The 18,110-nt window shown below is 45.5% G+C and overlaps 2 protein-coding genes across 4 annotated transcripts in view; one reads left to right on the forward strand and one right to left on the reverse strand.

The window, feature by feature from the left end:
• Positions 1 to 2,958, reverse strand: part of YES1 (YES proto-oncogene 1, Src family tyrosine kinase) — a 53,177-nt gene extending 50,219 nt beyond the window's left edge. Inside the window, exon 1 of one of the 3 annotated variants that reach the window (XM_030011746.1) lies at positions 2,765 to 2,958. The gene's annotated coding sequence lies outside the window, so the exon portion shown is untranslated. The remainder of the gene's footprint in view (positions 1 to 2,764) is intronic. The other 2 variants (XM_030011747.1, XM_030011748.1) reach the window with 2 other exon arrangements.
• Positions 1,428 to 17,498, forward strand: LOC115340057 (translation initiation factor IF-2-like). Its single transcript, XM_030010849.1, has 3 exons — positions 1,428 to 1,448; positions 2,584 to 3,577; positions 17,260 to 17,498. The coding sequence occupies exons 1-3, from the start codon at positions 1,428 to 1,430 to the stop codon at positions 17,265 to 17,267; spliced, it is 1,023 nt and encodes a 340-aa protein (XP_029866709.1). The 3' UTR covers positions 17,268 to 17,498.
• The last annotated feature ends 612 nt before the right edge of the window (positions 17,499 to 18,110 follow it).

Below are 18,110 nucleotides of genomic sequence, written 5' to 3' on the forward strand. Positions count from 1 at the left end.
AAATTAACATCTAGGTAGCTTACTCAAACTGTGATCAAAGTATGAGCCAAAACAGTTGGATCCAAGTCGGGAATACAGATGAAAGAAGATATTTCTTTTAACTAACAGTTTCAACACAAGGACTTATCTATTGAAAATATAGAGCTTTTGTCCACAGACAGCACATATAGAAAAGTAAAACCATGCAGCTACTTTGTTCATAAAGTAAACTTTGACCACATAAACTGACATGTGCCACACTGCAGACTTTCACATCACTGTCACATGACGGCCATCATTTATCAGAGTGAAGAGAGTGCCAATTTCATTCTTTGGGAGCTGCAGAAAGGATGCAAAGCTCAAAATAAGACTATTCCTCTAGTGCAGAAGTGTAGTTCTCTGCTCTGCTCCATGAATATTTGATAAAAACCCTAAATTGTGAACTGCAGTTTTTCAGTAATTGTTACACAGTATGCAGCACACCAAAGATTTATTAAGTATTTTTCCAGCGATTTCAAGTAACGTAGCAATTTAAACATACTTTCAATTCCGTTCATTTGTTTCATAGCCAAAGAACTGTTGTTAGGCAATAAATATTCCCCTGGAAATCTCCTTTATTATATGAAATACAGATTAAAGCTACCTTGGTCTCACTACTCTCATTCCAAACTAAGTTCTTCAGATTTCAAAGAGCGGTACTGGGGTCCAGATATTAAAAAGTTGCTGAAAACTGGACCAGTAGCTCTGCAAGCAGCAAAACCAGTGGGGGCCCATTTCCTGCCTCAATTTCCAGCTTAAGATAAGTGTTGATGTGAACTCTCTGGTCTCTTCTACCTGGCTTCCCTACTTTCACAAATTTTGTAGAAATTGCTCACCTGGGAGACCTCTGCTGCCAAATTTGTTTGATATCGGCTAACAGCCAGAAGAGTTATTAGAGGGACTGATGGCACACAGATACTGCAGTTGCATTTGGGCTGCCCCTCCTGAGGAAATAAAGCTAACGAAACCCATGGAATAATTACTGGCAATTGCTGCTACCAACTATTGTCACCCTTTCACATGCCTGGTGTATCACTGGATCTTTTTCTTCAATATTCAGCCCAGTGCCAGTACTCCTCTCCTTCTGTTCCCATCACAGATGCTACCTCGTCCCGAAATTAACTGCGACACCCTGGTGTGCAAAATACACCCATATCGTCTGCTCTAAGCTCATGTTCAGCAGGAATTTAGTTTAGCTCCTATAGCTAAATTTACAGACATGCATCAGAAACACAAGCGGAAGTGCAAGGTTTTGTTGTTTGGAAAGGAATAGTTCTTACATCTACAAAGCCTGCAGGAACATACAGTTATGGCAAAACTGTACTACCTACTACTGACAGAGATACTGCAAGTGTAACTGACAAGGCAATTTTATTAGAAATCCCTCTCCAAGGGCTTACTTTCCAAAAATGAAAGAAAAAGACTCTGAGGTAAGCTTTCGTATCTTGCTTCCCTGACTAAAGGTCAATTTTGCTTGCAAAATTTGCCTGAAATTTCATTCAGCTGTCTATTAATTTCGAAGAGAAAGACTATACACCTTCCTGGGCAACATGCTCCAAGTTTTAAACTGGTTTTGGTTCACTCTGCCAGTTTAAGTAAATCCAAGCATCTATTTTTTAATTAGTGACCAGCCTCTGCTTAGGGTCAAATCCAGCAGGTACACCTGAATACACCTTCTTAACAATCATGAGGTTCAGAAATATTTATAACCTAGTTTTCCCAATGCAAAGTGGCCCGTACCCACATGCATACCAGACATCTGGAATGGACCATTCTGAAATGAATGTAATAAACCCATGTATTTGTAGTGCTGTATAATGGAGAAGACGACGTGCTAGCCCTTGGCCTGAGGGATGTGTGTGCACAACTTTCCGCACAGCAAGCCTGCAGGTCCACACAGTGCAGAAAGTTACATGCAGCCTCCGCAGGAACGGGGGCCTGTGTGTGCCCAATACGGTTGTTTTAACTGTAAGGAAGGCAAGGAGCCTTGATAAAGTGTCATGATTGAACATTTAAATTAAAGACTCGGAAATTTAAAGCAGTTGTGTTCGCAGGGATACGAACCAGAACAGTCAGAATTAAAAAAAAAAAAAAAAAAAAAAAAAAAGACGGTAATTCCACGCAGGCCAAGCTACAGGCGACTCGAAACTCAAGTTTCCTGAATTTAGCCCTTTTACACCCTCCGGCCCCGGCCAGCTGTTCCAAGCGGTGCCGGCACTCGGCTGCCCGCGCCCGGGAGCTAAGCCGGGACCGGCTCACGCCGAGCACCAACGCGGGCGGTGGACGCCACCACCGGGCAACGAGCAACCGCCCCGCGATCGCGGCAGCCCGGCGGGAAGGGGCGGCGGAGGGAGGCGAACGAAGAGCGGCGGCAGGGGCGCGGCGGAGGCCTCCCCTCACAAACTTACTTCCCGTCCGCCCGCCCCCCGCAGCCGGCCCAGCCCCGGGCGGCGCGGAACGCCGCGGCTCGCTCTCACCCACCCGCCCGCCCGCCGCCGCCCGACCCCTCGGCCCCGCGGGCGGGGGCTCGGGCCCGGAAGAAAGTTGCTGAGGAACTTTTTCTAGAGGAAGGGGCCGGGGGTGAGGGACGCCCCCGCACCCCGGGGCGCGGCGCCGGGGCCGCCCGGAGGGGAGAGGCCGGGGGCGGGCGGGCGGCTGGGGCCTAGCGCCTCGGCAGGCGCCGCCGCCGCCATCGCGGCCGCCTCTCCCGCGGGGCGGGGGAGCGGGGACGCGGCCGGGTCCTCACCTGCCTCTCCTCGGCGTGGCGGGTGGGAGAAGGAGGGGGGGAGGGAAGGAAGCGGGGCCCCCCCCGCTCCTCCCGGAGCCAAGGCGACCCGGGGAGGGAAGGGGGGGAGGAGGGGAAGGGAGGAGGGACGAGGAGCAGGAGGAGGGAGCCGGGCGCTCCGGTGCGTGCGGGGAGCCGGAGCCTCGCTGCGGGAGGAGGAGGAGGAGACTCCCCGCCCCTACGGCCGGGCTCTCCGGCGGGCACCGCGGCTCCTCCTCCGCTGCGCGCTTCCCCCCGCCCCCGCGGCCGCCCCATGCGCCCGGGGCCAGGCTCGCCGCGCCTGCCGGCCGGGGCAGCGTCTCCACGCCCGAGTCGGAGGCCGCGGGGAGGAGCCGGGCGGCCCCCGCGGAGCCGGGCTGGCGGCGGCGGAGGCGGCCCCGGCCCCTTCCAGCGCGCCACTGTGCGCGGAGCAGCTGCCCCCCTGGCGGGCCCGCGGTGCGGAGGCGGCGGGGAGGGAGCCGGGGCTTGGCTTACCCTGCCCTGTGCTGCGCTGCCCCGCGGCTCGGCCGAGGACAGCCGCCTCCCCCTGTCCTTATCTGCTCGGACTGGACGCGGGGTTGGGTCGCGGGACCCTTGTCAGGGTAAACACGGGGAGGGGGGGCGGGGGGCGGCTGAGCTGCTTCCCCCGCTTCCCAACGTGTCAGACGGGTGAGCTCGCTAAGCCTCTCTCGACGGAGAAGCTGAACCTGAACGATTTCGGCAGCGGAGCCCTTCGGCGCGGTGTGGGAAAGGCGAGCAAAAATAACTTTAAACTGCTCGACCAGGCATCTCCAGGTGGGCCACGGCTTAGGCTGGGTAAATTTAATTTCTTTGGGTCAAACATGCAAAACGATCCTTCTGAAGTGCGGGCGCTGCAGCGGGCTGAGGCGCTGCGGCGGCGGGCGCGGAGCAGCGCCGGCGGCTCGGAAAAGCCCAGCGCTGCACCAGAGAGTAAACCTGTCGCCCAGACACTGAGCGAACAAAGAACCAGTCTGTAAATAACGCACCAGTAACTCTGTGGTATTTTATGTTCGGAGTTTCCCACTCATCGCAATTCCAGAAGTCAGCGTTTCACATGTTAAGAAATAAAATATCGGATTTGTGTCAAGGTGGGCTTCACGGAGAAAGGTCGTTCAAGTGCATCTAGCCTTCCGAATTCCAGACTGCAAGAAGAAGCGAAAGAAAAGAAGAAAAAAAAATAACCCTAAAGAACCAAAGTCATTGAAGTTTACGTGGGGAAATCAGCAGTCCTCATTCAGCATTATCTTTTATTGCTTTCAGCTCTCTAATAGTCAAGTTTGGCACTGGAATAGCATTTACGTCTCTTGCCTCTTTATTTGGTTCAAAGGCTGAATATAAAACAGTAATTGTATTGATCACTAATAATAATTTAATATAATATATTTTTAATCTAAAAAAAAAAATTGAAACAGGATGTCCAATTTATCTTCCAGGCAATGCTGTGGAGTAAAGCCATTTGTATTTTTTAATTTAAGATAAAGCAAATACATGTGTTTGCTTTTACAGGGCCATAAATACACTAAGCATTAATACAAAAAAGCCGAAGTGTTTTAGGTTTGGAGATGCCTTACCATAAATCGTACTCATGTAATCCTGTTAGAGTGGTGGAGTTTATCATGTTCCTGTTCTGTCAGGAGCTGTCGTGGTTTAACCCCAGCCAGCAACTAAGCACCATGCAGCTGCTCACTCACTCCCCCCCCACCCCGTGGGATGGGGGGAAAATCGGGAAAAGAAGTAAAACTCGTGGGTTGAGATAAGAGTGGTTTAATAGAACAGAAAAGAAGAAACTAATAATGATAACGATAACACTAATAAAATGACAACAGTAATAGTAAAAGGATTGGAACGTACAAATGATGCACAGCACAATTGCTCACCACCCGCCAGCCGACACCCAGCTAGTCCCCAAGCGGCGATTCCCTCTGCCCCAACTCCCCCCAGTTCCTATACTAGATGTGACGTCACGTGGTATGGAATACCCTGTTGGCCACGTTGGGTCAGCTGCCCTGGCTGTGTCCTGTGCCAACTTCTTGTGCCCCTCCAGCTTTCTCGCTGGCTGGGCATGAGAAACTGAAAAATCCTTGACTTTAGACTAAACATTACTTAGCAACAACTGAAAACATCAGTGTTATCAACATTCTTCTCATACTGAACTCAAAACATAGCACTGTACCAGCTACTAGGAAGACAATTAACTCTATCCCAGCTGAAACCCGGACAGTATCCACCCCTTATTCTATACCATTGACGTCATGCTCAGTTCCCATACCTTCAGTTACATCTTGGCCAATCATCACCACCTTTTCCGTCCCTTTGAGACACATAAACAATGATACATATATATATATATGTATATATGTATACACACACAGAGATATCATTCCTTTAGTTTATGGGTTGTGTTCATAAAATGTTTGTTGAGTTCATTTAGTTCCCAACTCTGGGCTTCATCTGTTATACCAGTCTTTCTGGGCAGGAGGGATGGTGCAAAGTCCTCTCAGTCAGTAGAGCAGAATTAGGTTTCAGTGCAGTGTGACGAGCAGATGACATTGGACGCAGCAGGAGGATGGTGTGCACCATTGGATTGTTGCATGCTGGAGTCAGTTCTGGTTCCATCACTACTGCGCTTCGCTCAGTTTTATTACAGTTCATTCTTGCTTGATCTAATTGATTCTTACTATAGTACTATGGATATAGCATATAACAATTATAGTAATGATAACATACAGTAGCAGGGTTATATAGCAACTAATATCATACAGTTTAATTGTGGCTATTCTCACCTAAAATCACATCCCCTTGAGGCACACATCGGACTTCCCCATCTTTTCGCATCACCCACTAAGTGCACCCAGGCCCTTGAGCAAAAGCAGTCCCACGAATGGGTTTACCTTTGCCTAGGCAGGAGTAACCCAAACTGTCTTCCCTAACATATTTTTTATGTGCACTAGAGGGACTTTATCCCCTTCTACAGTACGTAAAAATTCTGACTGGGCAGGGCCACCCTGATTGGCAGATCCTCTGGTGTTGACTAACCAGGTGGCTTTTGCTAAATGTGTATCCCAATGTTTGAAAGTTCCACGCCCCATTGCTCTCAATGTAGTCTTTAACAGTCCATTGTATCGCTCAATTTTCCCAGAGGCTGGTGCATGATAGGGGATATGATACACCCACTCAATGCCATGCTCTTTGGCCCAGGTGTCTATGAGGTTGTTTCGGAAGTGAGTCCTGTTGTCTGACTCGATTCTTTCTGGGTTTCCATGTCACCACAAGACCTGCTTTTCAAGGCCCAGGATAGTGTTCCGGGCAGTGGCATGGGGCACAGAATATGTTTCCAGCCATCCAGTGGTTGCTTCCACCATTGTAAGCACATAGCACTTGCCTTGGCGAGTTTGTGGGAGTGTGATATAGTCAATCTGCCAGGCTTCCCCATATTTATATTTCAGCCATCGCCCTCCATACCACAGGGGCTTTAACTGCTTGGCTTGCTTAATTGCAGCACTTGTTTCACATTCATGGATAACCTGTGCAATAGTGTCCATGGTCAAGTCCACCCTCGATCACAAGCCCATCTATATGTTGCATCTCTTCCCTGATGGCCTGAGGTGTCATGGGCCCACTGAGCCATAAATACCTCACCCTTATGTTGCCAGTCCAGGTCCACCTGAGCCACTTCAATCTTGGCAGCCTGATCCACCTGTTGATTATTTTGATGTTCTTCAGTGGCCTGATGCTTGGGTACATGGGCATCTACATACATACTTTTACAACCAGATTCTCTAGCCGGGACGCAATATCTTGCCACAGTGTGGCAGCCCAAATGGGTTTACCTCTGCGCTGCCAGTTGCTCTGCTTCCATTGCTGTAACCACCCCCACAGCGCATTTGCCACCATCCATGAGTCAGTATAGAGATAGAGCACTGGCCACTTCTCCCTTTCAGCAATGTCTAACGCTAGCTGGATGGCTTTCACCTCTGCAAACTGACTCGATTCACCTTCTCCTTCAGCAGTTTCTGCGACTAGTCGTGTAGGACTCCATACAGCAGCTTTCCACCTCCGATGTTTTCCCACAATGCGACAGGACCCATCAGTGAACAGCGCATATTGCCTCTCATTTTCTGGCACTTTATATTGTACAGTGGGGCGTCTTCAGCATGTGTCGCCTCCTCCTCTGGCAACATTCCAAAATCTTTGCCTTCTGGCCAGTCTGTGATCACTTCTAAAATTCCTGGGTGACTGGGGTTTCCTATGCGAGCCCGTTGTGTGATCAGTGCGGCCCACTTACTCCACATGGCATCAGTTGCATGATGTGTAGAGGAGACCCTCCCTTTGAACATCCAGCCCAGCACTGGCAGTCAGGGTGCTAAGAGGAGCTGTGTTTCAGTACCAACCACTTCTGAGGCAGCTCGAACTCCTTCATGCTGTGCCAATCTCTCTTTTTCAGTTGGAGTATAGTGGGCCTCAGATCCTCTGTATCCCCGACTCCAAAACCCCAGGGGTCGGCCTCGGGTCTCTGCAGGTGCTTTCTGCCAGAGGCTCCAGGTAGGGCCATTCTCTCCAGCTGCAGTACAGAGCACATTTTTAACATCTTGTACTGCCTGGACTGGTCCAAGGGCTACTGCATGAACAATCTCCCGTTTAATTTGTTCAAAGGCTTGTTGTTGCTCAGGGCCCCATTTAAAATCATTCTTCTTCCGGGTCACTTGATAGAGAGGGCTTACAATCAGACTGTAATTTGGAATATGCATTCTCGAAAACCCCACGACACCTAAGAAGGCCTGTGTTTCCTTTTTATTAGTCAGTGGAGACATAGCTGCTATTCTGTTGATCACATCCATGGGGATCTGACGACGTCCATCTTGCCATTTTATTCCTAAAAACTGGATCTCCTGTGCAGGTCCCTTGACCTTACTTTCTTTTATGGCAAAACTGGCTTTCAGAAGGATTTCAATTATTTTCTTCCCCTTCTCAAAGACTTCTTCTGCTGTGTTACCCCATACGATGATGTCATTGATGTATTGCAGGTGTTCCGGAGCTTCACCTTTTTCCAGTGCAGTCTGGATTAGTCCATGGCAAATGGTGGGGCTGTGTTTCCACCTCTGGGACAATCGATTCCAAGTGTGCTGGATGCCCCTCCAAGTAAAAGCAAATTGTGGATGGCACTCTGCTGCCAGAGGGATTGAGAAAAACGCGTTAGCAATGTCAATTGTGGCATACCACTTGGCTGCCTTTGACTCTAGTTCATATTGAAGCTCTGGCATATCTGGAACGGCAGTACTCAGCGGTGGCATAACTTCATTCAGGCCACGATAGTCAACTGTTTAGTCTCCCCTCCCCATTAGACTTTTGCACTGGCCATATGGGACTATTAAAAGGTGAGCGAGTTTTGCTGATCACTCCATGGCTCTCCAGTTGACGAATCAACTTAGGGATGGAAATCAGAGAGTCTCGGTTGGTACGATATTGCCGCCGGTGCACCGTTGTGGCAGCAATTGGCACGTGTTGTTCTTCAACCCTCAGCAACCCCACAATCAAAGGATCTTGAGAGAGACCTGGCAGGGTAGACAGCTGTTCAGTGCCCTCTGTCTCCAAGGCAGCTATACCGAAAGCCCATCGATACACCTTTGGGTCCTTAAAATACCCTCTCCGGAGATAGTCTATGCCAAGGACACATGGAGCCTCTGGACCAGTCACAATGGGGTGTTTCTGCCATTCATTCCCAGTTAGACTTACTTCAACTTCCAATACAGTTAACTCTTGGGATCCCCCTGTCACACCAGAAATACAGATGGGTTCTGCCCCTTTATAACTTGATGGCATTAGTGTGCACTGTGCGCCAGTGTCTACTAAAGCCTTATACTCCTGTGGGTCTAACATGCCAGGCCATCAAATCCACACAGTCCAATAGACCCGGTTATCCCTTTCCTCCACCTGGCTGGAGGCTGGGCCGCTCAAATTCTGGTCAGAGTATCCAGTACTCACTTCTCGTAGAATTGGCTCAGAAGTCCCTTCAAGAGGATCAGAAATAAGATCAGCCCTTCTACTCTGTTTGGAAACTGGAGCAGCATTTTTCCTGGTAGAATCCCCTTTTGTGGTGGTTTTTCCTCGCAGCTCACGTACCCATGCATTTAGGACCGAGGTAGGTTTTCCATCCCATTTCCTCATGTCCTCTCCATGATCACATAGATAAAACCACAGGGCACCTCATGGTGTGTACCTTCTATATTCTGTCTCTCGGGCAGAAGAGCGCTCACTCCTAATAGCTGAGACATTGGTCCTTAGAAGTGGGGAGTAGGACGTATCCTCTTTGATTTGCTGGACAACCTGGGACAGCTTCTCCACAGCTGAAATCCAAGCTTGTAGGGAGGAGGAGAGATTTTCTTCGTATTGCCAGAGTTGGCAAGCCACTTCATCCACTCTCGGTGCCTCTTCATCTTTCCAGGTCATTATCGCCAGTGAGTTGGCATAGGACGATGGTGCGCTCCATACAAACTTCTGCTACGTGGGTTGTGTACATGGGACTTCGTGTGGATCTTTGGGTAATTGTGGGTCATAATGAATCGTCTCTAGAATGGCTAATTCTCTCAGATATTGGATACCTCTTTCCATGGTGGTCCACTTGCTTGACTGACATGTAACATCTTCCTTAAAGGGGTACCTTTCCTTCACGCTTGACAGGAGTCACCTCCATAGGCTGATGGCTTGTGTCCCTTTTCCAATTGCCTTGTCAATACCACCTTCCCTGGCAAGCGATCCCACTGCTTGGCTTCCCTACCTTCTAATTCCAAGTTATTAGCCCCATTGTCCCAGCATCAGAGGAGCCAGGTGATAATATGCTCACCTATATGGCAGCTGAAATCTTTTTGCATATCCCACAGCTCACTCAAGGATAGGGATTGGGTGATTAGTTCTGGTTCTGCCTCTTCCTCATGTTCCTGTGATGACCGTGGCTCATCTTCATCCTTTGCTAAGCAAACTGATTTTTTTGTATATTTCTTCTTCTGTATGGGGGCAACTGATACTGGTGCGGTTTGGTCCACTGGTTCAGTTGCAGTTCCGCTTGCTGAGGTTTGGGTAGCTGCAGTGCTCGTCACCGGGGCTGGAGGAACTGCAGTGCCCATCGCCGAGGTTTGGATAGCCACAGTTCTCATTGCTGGGGCTGGAGTGACCACAGTGCCCGTTGCCGAGGTTTAGGTAGCTGCAGTGCCTGTCGTCTTGTTGTTAGATCCAGAGACCTTCTCTTCCCCTTGAGGGTACTGAGTGGTGTCGAACAGGGCTCCATAGGCATAGGCCGGGCCCCAGCACGTTGCAGTGATTTGTATCTCTCTGGAGTTGCCAGGGCAACAGCATACCTCTTCCAAATATTTCAGTAGTTCTTCTGGGTTCTGCACTTGTTCAGAGGTGAATTTCCAAAACACTGGAGGTGTCCACTGTTCTAGGTACTTGCCCATACTACCCCACACACCCTTAATTATCCAGCCTTGGGGCAGATCTCTGGGTGATCTTAAATAGTTGTTTAACCTTAAACAAGAGCTGAACCACATTCAGGAGCATGTTAATTCCTAGCAGTAGGGCTAGGACTGTGCTGGTCTCAACATCCCAAGGGTATTAAAATTTTTCAAAGTTCCCAAATGCCATTGTAACGGGACTGAAGGAGAAGGGAAAGGGGAAGAAGGGGACCCCACCCATAGATTGGCTGTCCGAGAAGGAAAGGTAAATGGTGTAATTATTAATAGTTTCCCACAGATGGCTCCCAAAGTATAGAGGTGACAGTGCTGAGTGCAAATACCAGATTAATCCCACAACCGATGACTTTATCGTACCATAAACCAGTGTTATACAATACATCAAAGTAAAAACCTTAATCCACCTCCCATGGATGATAAGCAGCAGAAGAGGGACTACATACAGCAAGCAAGGTGATACATAACAGAACTTTAAAAACGAGAGCAACAACTCTAAGAACACATAAAACAACATAGTGACCAGCAACTATTAGACCAATATAATGAATGCATGTAACAAATTTGTTTTAACAAGCTCTGGTCAGATTTGTCGTTATCTCAACCCTTTGGGCCCCAAGTTGGGCGCCAAAATGGACTGTCGTGGTTTAACCCCAGCCAGCAACTAAGCACCACGCAGCCGCTCACTCACTCCCCCCCCCCCCAGTGGGATGGGGGAGAAAATCGGGAAAAGAAGTAAAACTCGTGGGTTGAGATAAGAGTGGTTTAATAGAACAGAAAAGAAGAAACTAATAATGATAACGATAACACTAATAAAATGACAACAGTAATAGTAAAAGGATTGGAACGTACAAATGATGCACAGCACAATTGCTCACCACCCGCCAGCCGACACCCAGCTAGTCCCCAAGCGGCGATTCCCTCTGCCCCAACTCCCCCCAGTTCCTATACTAGATGTGACGTCACGTGGTATGGAATACCCTGTTGGCCACGTTGGGTCAGCTGCCCTGGCTGTGTCCTGTGCCAACTTCTTGTGCCCCTCCAGCTTTCTCGCTGGCTGGGCATGAGAAACTGAAAAATCCTTGACTTTAGACTAAACATTACTTAGCAACAACTGAAAACATCAGTGTTATCAACATTCTTCTCATACTGAACTCAAAACATAGCACTGTACCAGCTACTAGGAAGACAATTAACTCTATCCCAGCTGAAACCCGGACAGGAGCCTAAATCACATTATACAGAATTGATTTTTAGTTTAGAAATCAACAGTGAGTTTTACAAATTGACCTGGGCAATGAATTACTTAACTGAGGAGGAGTGTTTGCAGACTTGTCACAGCTCTGGGTCTGCCATGTCTTCACGGCACCGGCTGGGCTTACAGTAGTCTTGAGGGAGAGCAAGGTTTGAACTCCAGCATCAGTTGTGGGGTTTTTATACACAAGGCAAACACTGCTGCATGGTTAAATTTACAGCACAATGGTAAAACTTGCATATCTGAAAAACAGAATGAGTCCTAAGTATGTCATCATCTTCATTATGTTTCAAAGTTACTTATTTTTCTTAAGAAGTTTTTCAGCAGTGGGCTAAAGCTTTACAGTTAGAGGTGTATTGGCTCTTGCCAGCTGTCACTGTAATTTGACTCTTAGGTTTCAAGCCCAGGGTCAATGGATGGGATTACATAGCTGTCCTTTCTCCTGGTGCCTGGCTGTGCCCGTGTAGCAACAAGAAGTTTGTTGGGATTCTCAGTCCATCACACCTCTCCCATTGCTTTCTCTCCTCAGGACCAATATAAGGAATGATTTGGTGGATTTCTGAAAGACTGAGCCGTTAACTGTGTCCTCCGCTTGCTGTCTTATGTGCACATGTGCTATCAGCTGCCACAGGTAGTACTGGGACTGCACCAGTCATCGACTTTGGTCGATAGTGGAGAGACCAGCATGTTTAATTTCAAGCACAGTGTGGTTAAAATAGCAGAGCAGTTGGGGCGAAGATGAGATGACCAGTCCCATAACTGACAGCAAGCTGACAGCAAGACCCGCACCATATGGGCATGAAAGAATAGATGGGGGTTTGAGTCAGGAGTCTTGGAAGCTAGACATGCTTTCATTGCAGTGGAAAAATGGGCTGCTTCTTAAATTGTCTTGCACTTGTCACTGATAGTCTGAGTGTTCCTCATTTTTATAAGGAAATGTTGAACAGGTGACTTAAAACCATCAAACTGCTGGTGGTTCAGTCCATTTAATCCTGCTCTGGAGGGGGCTCGGGGTGTCATTGCCATCTTCTGCCTGCGAGCCAGCCTGCAACCTGTCAACACGTTTTACCTAGGTAAAACTCCCTTATGCTGCTGCACTGCTGTTACTGAGTGGGGTCTCAAATCTGTTGCAGTGCTGTGAGTGCTATGAGCCATGCAGATGGACTGACACCGCTTGGTATTCACTCAGAAGGCACCCGCTGAAACTGGCACCAGTCTCAACTGAGAGTCAGCCAAGGACAGTGCCCACTTTTAGGAATTTCCCATCCTTTTTATCCTTTTGGTTTAAATTAATATTTTTTACTTTGTCCAGGAAGGGGAGGGAGGAGCTGCCCCTGTATGCTTTAGCATGGCTGGAATATGGTGTAAGATGCTACTGCTGTAGGGGTTCATTGCTGCCATTTGCTGGATACAGTTTCCCAAATAGCCCTTCAGACAGGCTCAGCGTTCACTAACTCCTCAACTGCGTTGCATTTTTAGTTGACATTAACATAATTTTAAAGATTTTTGCAAATAGTACATGGAGAATGCCTTCCGAAATGTAGGCTATCTTTGAAAATTCTCATATATTTGAATTAATTTCTAAAGAAGGTGATAATTTATATTTATACAATCCTTAACATTTTTTTTTGTTCAAATTACTCAATGATTGGTAGGATCAAGTACATATTACAACAAATGAAGTGTTTTTAGGGTTATAAGGGTGAATACAGGTTTAAGAGCAGAAGGAAAGAAGGAGGAATAGAGATGGAGGAAGGCAGACTAAGGTATTTCAGGCATTGATGTGGGTTCAGTGATTTGTGATTGGAGAACACAGGACTTGTATCCTGAGGTTTTGAAGGAGATGGGCACACTGATTTTCTGAAGAGCTTTAACAGTACATGCCAAAGGTTAATCTGTGGTACACATTGTAGTAACTTGGAAACATTGAGACATTCTCGAAAACACTTGGTGGGATTGTTTTCCAATAAATTGGAATAAACAGAAAAATATTGTAGTGGTTCATGGTCTCCTGCAAACAATTTTTTCTTTTAAAAGAAATAAAAAGTTTTGCTGGACCTAAATTAATTCCTTCATTTTGAGAAATAACTATGTTTGCCAAGGCCTCATCCTAGCTATCCCTTAGTCTTTAAAAGTGTGGAAAACTGTTAGTTTTATAGCAGCATCTCCTAAAATTCATGGGCCAAATTCCCATTTCTCATTGTACTGTGGGATCATACTACAAAAAGCAGTTCTTCTTGGAATTAATTAGTATTAGTCAAATGCTTACTTTTAAGCACTTGCATCAGTATTTTTAAGAATAGGGAGTTTAGCAAAGCATAGATATTTCTTTTGAATCTGAATATTCTGTTAGTTGAACAAGTGGGTAGTTTTTGTTTTGTCATGTTACTTTCTTCAAGTGAAGCTATTAATAAAATCATTGATTTTTAAAAGTGAAATGTCTTACTTGGATGGAAGATTTATTTGGATATAATGCAAATTACATATGAATATAGTAGTTCAGTAAGGAAATGGAGTGCTAAGTCACTGCATGATGGATCTGTCATTGTTTCCTATTCTAAAGCAAGTATTCTATTTAAGCTTTATGTTAAACTTCAAAATGTTTTTGTCATAAATGTCTCATTTTGCCTTAAAATGCTTCTGCATCTCCAAATGGCCAGGATCTTTGTGTTTGCTGAGTACTTCTATTTGCAAGATTAAATATTCCATTCTTTCTCAAATAGCATTTCTGTTTGATCTTCTGTAACTTGTTTAATTACTTATGCATATTATACTTTTAGCAAGTATGTGGAGGGTTCTTTTTGAAAAACATTGATTCAAACATTGGTTTTGAAATTATTTAAAGTTATTTTTGAAAGCATGCTAGACTTTATCTCAGAAAACCCCATACTTCCAAACCTGTTGCTATTTACATTTGTGTCACATCCATTTATATCAGACACGCTGGATTACATTGTATAATGAAAGCTCTATTGCTGTACTCTAATCTTTATCTCTTTGTATCTGATCTCCTTTGAATTGCACATGAGTATTGCTTATGGTTACTTAAAATAACTACTGCTTTTGTTTCAAGGGCAGTGCTATATATGATAAACACTTAACACTCAAGCCTGCTTTCGCAGCAGCTACACATCCTGTATCTTTGGTTCTTGCATGATTTAATTTGGAAGCTGCACAGATACATTCATTTTTTTAATTTTCATTTAAATTTCATATTTGAAAAATCGAAACCTGTGAAATCATACCTCTCCAGAAAAATTTAATGCATTTACTTGGGCCACTGTGCTCTTCTGAGAGATTTGGAACGTATGCTCCACACAAAGCAGGTCATGTACTCTTAGAAAGGAAAGGGACAAATAGTAGAAGAAAAAGAAGTATGTGTGGTAAAGCTGACCTGAACTGACTTTGTTTTTGACATCACTGCTAGAGTCGTTCATAGCATGTAAGAGACTTCTGACCTCATTTGGTAGCCAGTATAAAGGAGCAATTTCAGCTGACTTTGGGGGACTTGCACATATATGTATTGGTTATACTTATTTTGTTATTCTTGTGCTGAATGCCTAAGATATTACTGTGAAAGAAACGCTTAATAATGATATTAGCTGCAAACCCCAAGTTAATACAGCATTTAGGGCATTCTGCTAGGGGATCCTGCATCAGTGTCTCCTCTTTTCCAGGGCACCCTGAATTTTATCTGTTGAACACACATGCTGTTGCGGTGCTTTTATACATGACTTCATAAACCAAAGCCAAGTGAAACAGAATTCAACAACTTTCTTTTTACAAAGACATAGCAAATGTATATAGAGTCTTAATGTGGCCCTGTGGGACCAGCCTTTCCTAATCAGCCTCTCCTCCATCCACCCCATCATTCTTGTCCCTGTCGTATTCCCCCATCTTATTCTCATCATCATCATTGGTAGTTAGTTCTTATGTTCAGCCTTGCTCAAGACTCTGTATGGTCCTTTCCTCTGAGCTCCCACCCTGACTAAAAATGGACAAATTCCTCAGGCCTGTGTCAGTGCTCTTTATTGTGCATTAATGCTTAACAGGTCTTTGAATTTTCCATGTCAGGTTGTTATTCTTGCTCTAATGTTTTGAGGATAATTGTCTGTCACAACCCTGGACACCAGAAAGCCTTCCATCTTAATTTAGAGGTGAATGTGATGAAGTTTATTACTTTGGGAATAGGTCCAGGAACAAAATCATCCTCTCAGTCTGGAATGCCAGACAAATCCTTAGAGTGGAGCTTTGATCAGGATGGGGCTGTTCACTGTCATGGTTGTTCACCACCACAGGTGGACATAATTGTTGTGCACCATTTAGAGATCTTGGAAAACTGGACAGCTGTGAGATGTGTGGGTTTTTTCTCAGCATGCCCTGTATCTCTGTTGTTTCTCTCCCATCTTTCATTTTCTCATCACAATTCCTTCAACTGGAGGTTACAGTTGCCTCAGGTCTGCTGGCATAACTACAACTATAGTTTTTTTCCTATAGTTTTGCAGTTCTGGCAACGTGATTTTAGTCAGTTTAAGTGTCCTAATAGTTTTCTAAAAAAATGAGACTATGTTGATGCAACTTTGCTAGGGAGTGACATATATACAGTTGTGCTCCCTGACTTGAGGAAAGAGGTAATAACATAGGGTGAACACCAGTGACTTCTTATCCCACCTCAGCTGCAGCCAGAACAGTCTGAATTTTTGGAAATTTCAGAATTTAGGAAACCCCAATGTGATTGCATTGATAGATGAGGAGAGAGCAGTGGTGGCGGGGGAATAGGAAAGACTAGATGGCTCTGTTTTCCTGATGTTTAACTGTTGCTTGGCTCTGCATGCATCTTTCTCAGTTCCCACCCCACTCCAGATAAATACCCTTTGGTTTCCTTATCACTATCTGTCTTGCTCCCCTGAAGCAGCCGCAGTCTCTTCCACTCTTCCCTGAGAATCTGTGTCAGGGTGAATGAGAGAGTCATGAACGAGGCAGCCGAGGTAACAACTACTCAAGAAGAGGCACTTGTGGAAAACCTGATTTTTAAAACCTGAAAAAAACATTAAGAGATAGAAGAAGCCTGGGTTTATTAAAAGCAGAGCCAGTAGCCTTTCCTGTGGTTAATGATAGCTAGTACTGTTTGTAAGAGTTTTCAGTTGCCTATAACCACCCAACTTCAACTTCTTAGGCTAAGATTGTTCTTGGCAATTGCCTGTCTCCGTGCTCTGACACTTGCAATGTGAAAATCTGCTGCTTTCTCATGTTAGAAGGAAGCAACTTTGCTAGCTGAGCTGTAGAGAAGCACCTCTACTTCCAAACTGGACGCAGTCATCTGAAATTTAGCAAGACTCCCATACAGATGTCAGGGATATGCCTTTTGCAATATATATTAATAATACATCCACATCTGACCTGACAGTGAGTAAGCCTCTACACAGTCTCACTTCGCGTGTAGGGTCTTAGTAGATCTAAGGCGAGTTCTCAAAAAACTCTCGTCTGCATATCCTCCCACAAGTCCTACTCGCCAAGGAGGCTGCAGGTGCTCCGTTCCAAGGCTTCAAAGGCTAAGCCAGCATTTCTTTGCAATTAGGTAGGAACACAGAGCTGGAATGGACCTCCCACCATGCAACAACTATTGTGGGAAAATGGTAGTGGCTCTTCCTTTCTCCACCCCTTGTTTAAGAAGAAAAAAACATACAGGAATGAATAAATAAGGAGAACTTCTGAGTTGCTCTCTTTTTATTCTTCAGGCTTCTGATTTGTCCTGCTCATTATCACTGTACTTCTTGAGTATCCGGCTCTCGGGGGGAAAGGAGCAGAACAGAACCCAACCTGAGCCCCCCTCCACGAGTGCTGAAGCCAGTGATGATACATACGTCATGGCTGCTCGGAACCTTTTTGTTCATATTCTTCAAAGGCGAAAAAAAGGCTGCTATGAAGGTTCAGGAGAACTAAGTACATGCCGTGAATTCAGAACTGGAAGCTGTAAAAAGGACAATTTTTTTTTTTTTTAAAGAAAGGAGAGGTTTTTACCAACATACATTTCTCCAAATTTTGAGTTATTCTAAGAAAGGGAGCTGGCAAGTATTCCTTTTTTTTTCTTCTTCTTTGAATATGCAAGTAATTGATCCTGTTGTTTCAGAGAATTTTAAAACTTTGGAGGAATATAAAAATATTTTGATTTTTTTTTGAAAGTAACATCATATTTCACTATTTTCTTATGTTTCCCACATTTCATTAAACAGTTTGTGGAAGCCAGATAACATTGCATATCTGGTATTTTGTTTCTGATGGAATGAATTGTAAATGATGGGATAAAAAGATACATTTATCATTCTTATAATAACGGGGCAATGGTAGTTAATAATTTGCAGACAAATGTAGCTAAAGAAAAGAAGAAAAGTACTAGCTAAAGAAAAATACATGGCATTAAAGATAACATTAGTATGGCTCACATGCTGCTTCCTTCTGCTTGTTTTTCCTTTCACTTTTGGTTAAAGTGGGATTTTCCAAAGCACAAGAGTTTGCTTATCCTACTCCTCATTCCTTCAAAATAGAGCCTATTAAAAATCAGACTGTGTTCTACATTGTCCCATATTTT

This window comes from Aquila chrysaetos, chromosome 4 (assembly GCF_900496995.4).
Source record: "Aquila chrysaetos chrysaetos chromosome 4, bAquChr1.4, whole genome shotgun sequence".
Lineage (NCBI taxonomy): Eukaryota > Metazoa > Chordata > Aves > Accipitriformes > Accipitridae > Aquila > Aquila chrysaetos.

What these genes read in the sequence shown, in the direction of transcription:
- LOC115340057 (XM_030010849.1), top strand. Translation starts at nt 1,428, where the DNA reads ATGAAAGAAAAAGACTCTGAG. An exon ending in TGAAAGAAAAAGACTCTGAG is followed by an intron (nt 1,449 to 2,583) that starts GTAAGCTTTCGT and finishes AACTTTTTCTAG; the next exon opens with AGGAAGGGGCCGGGGGTGAG.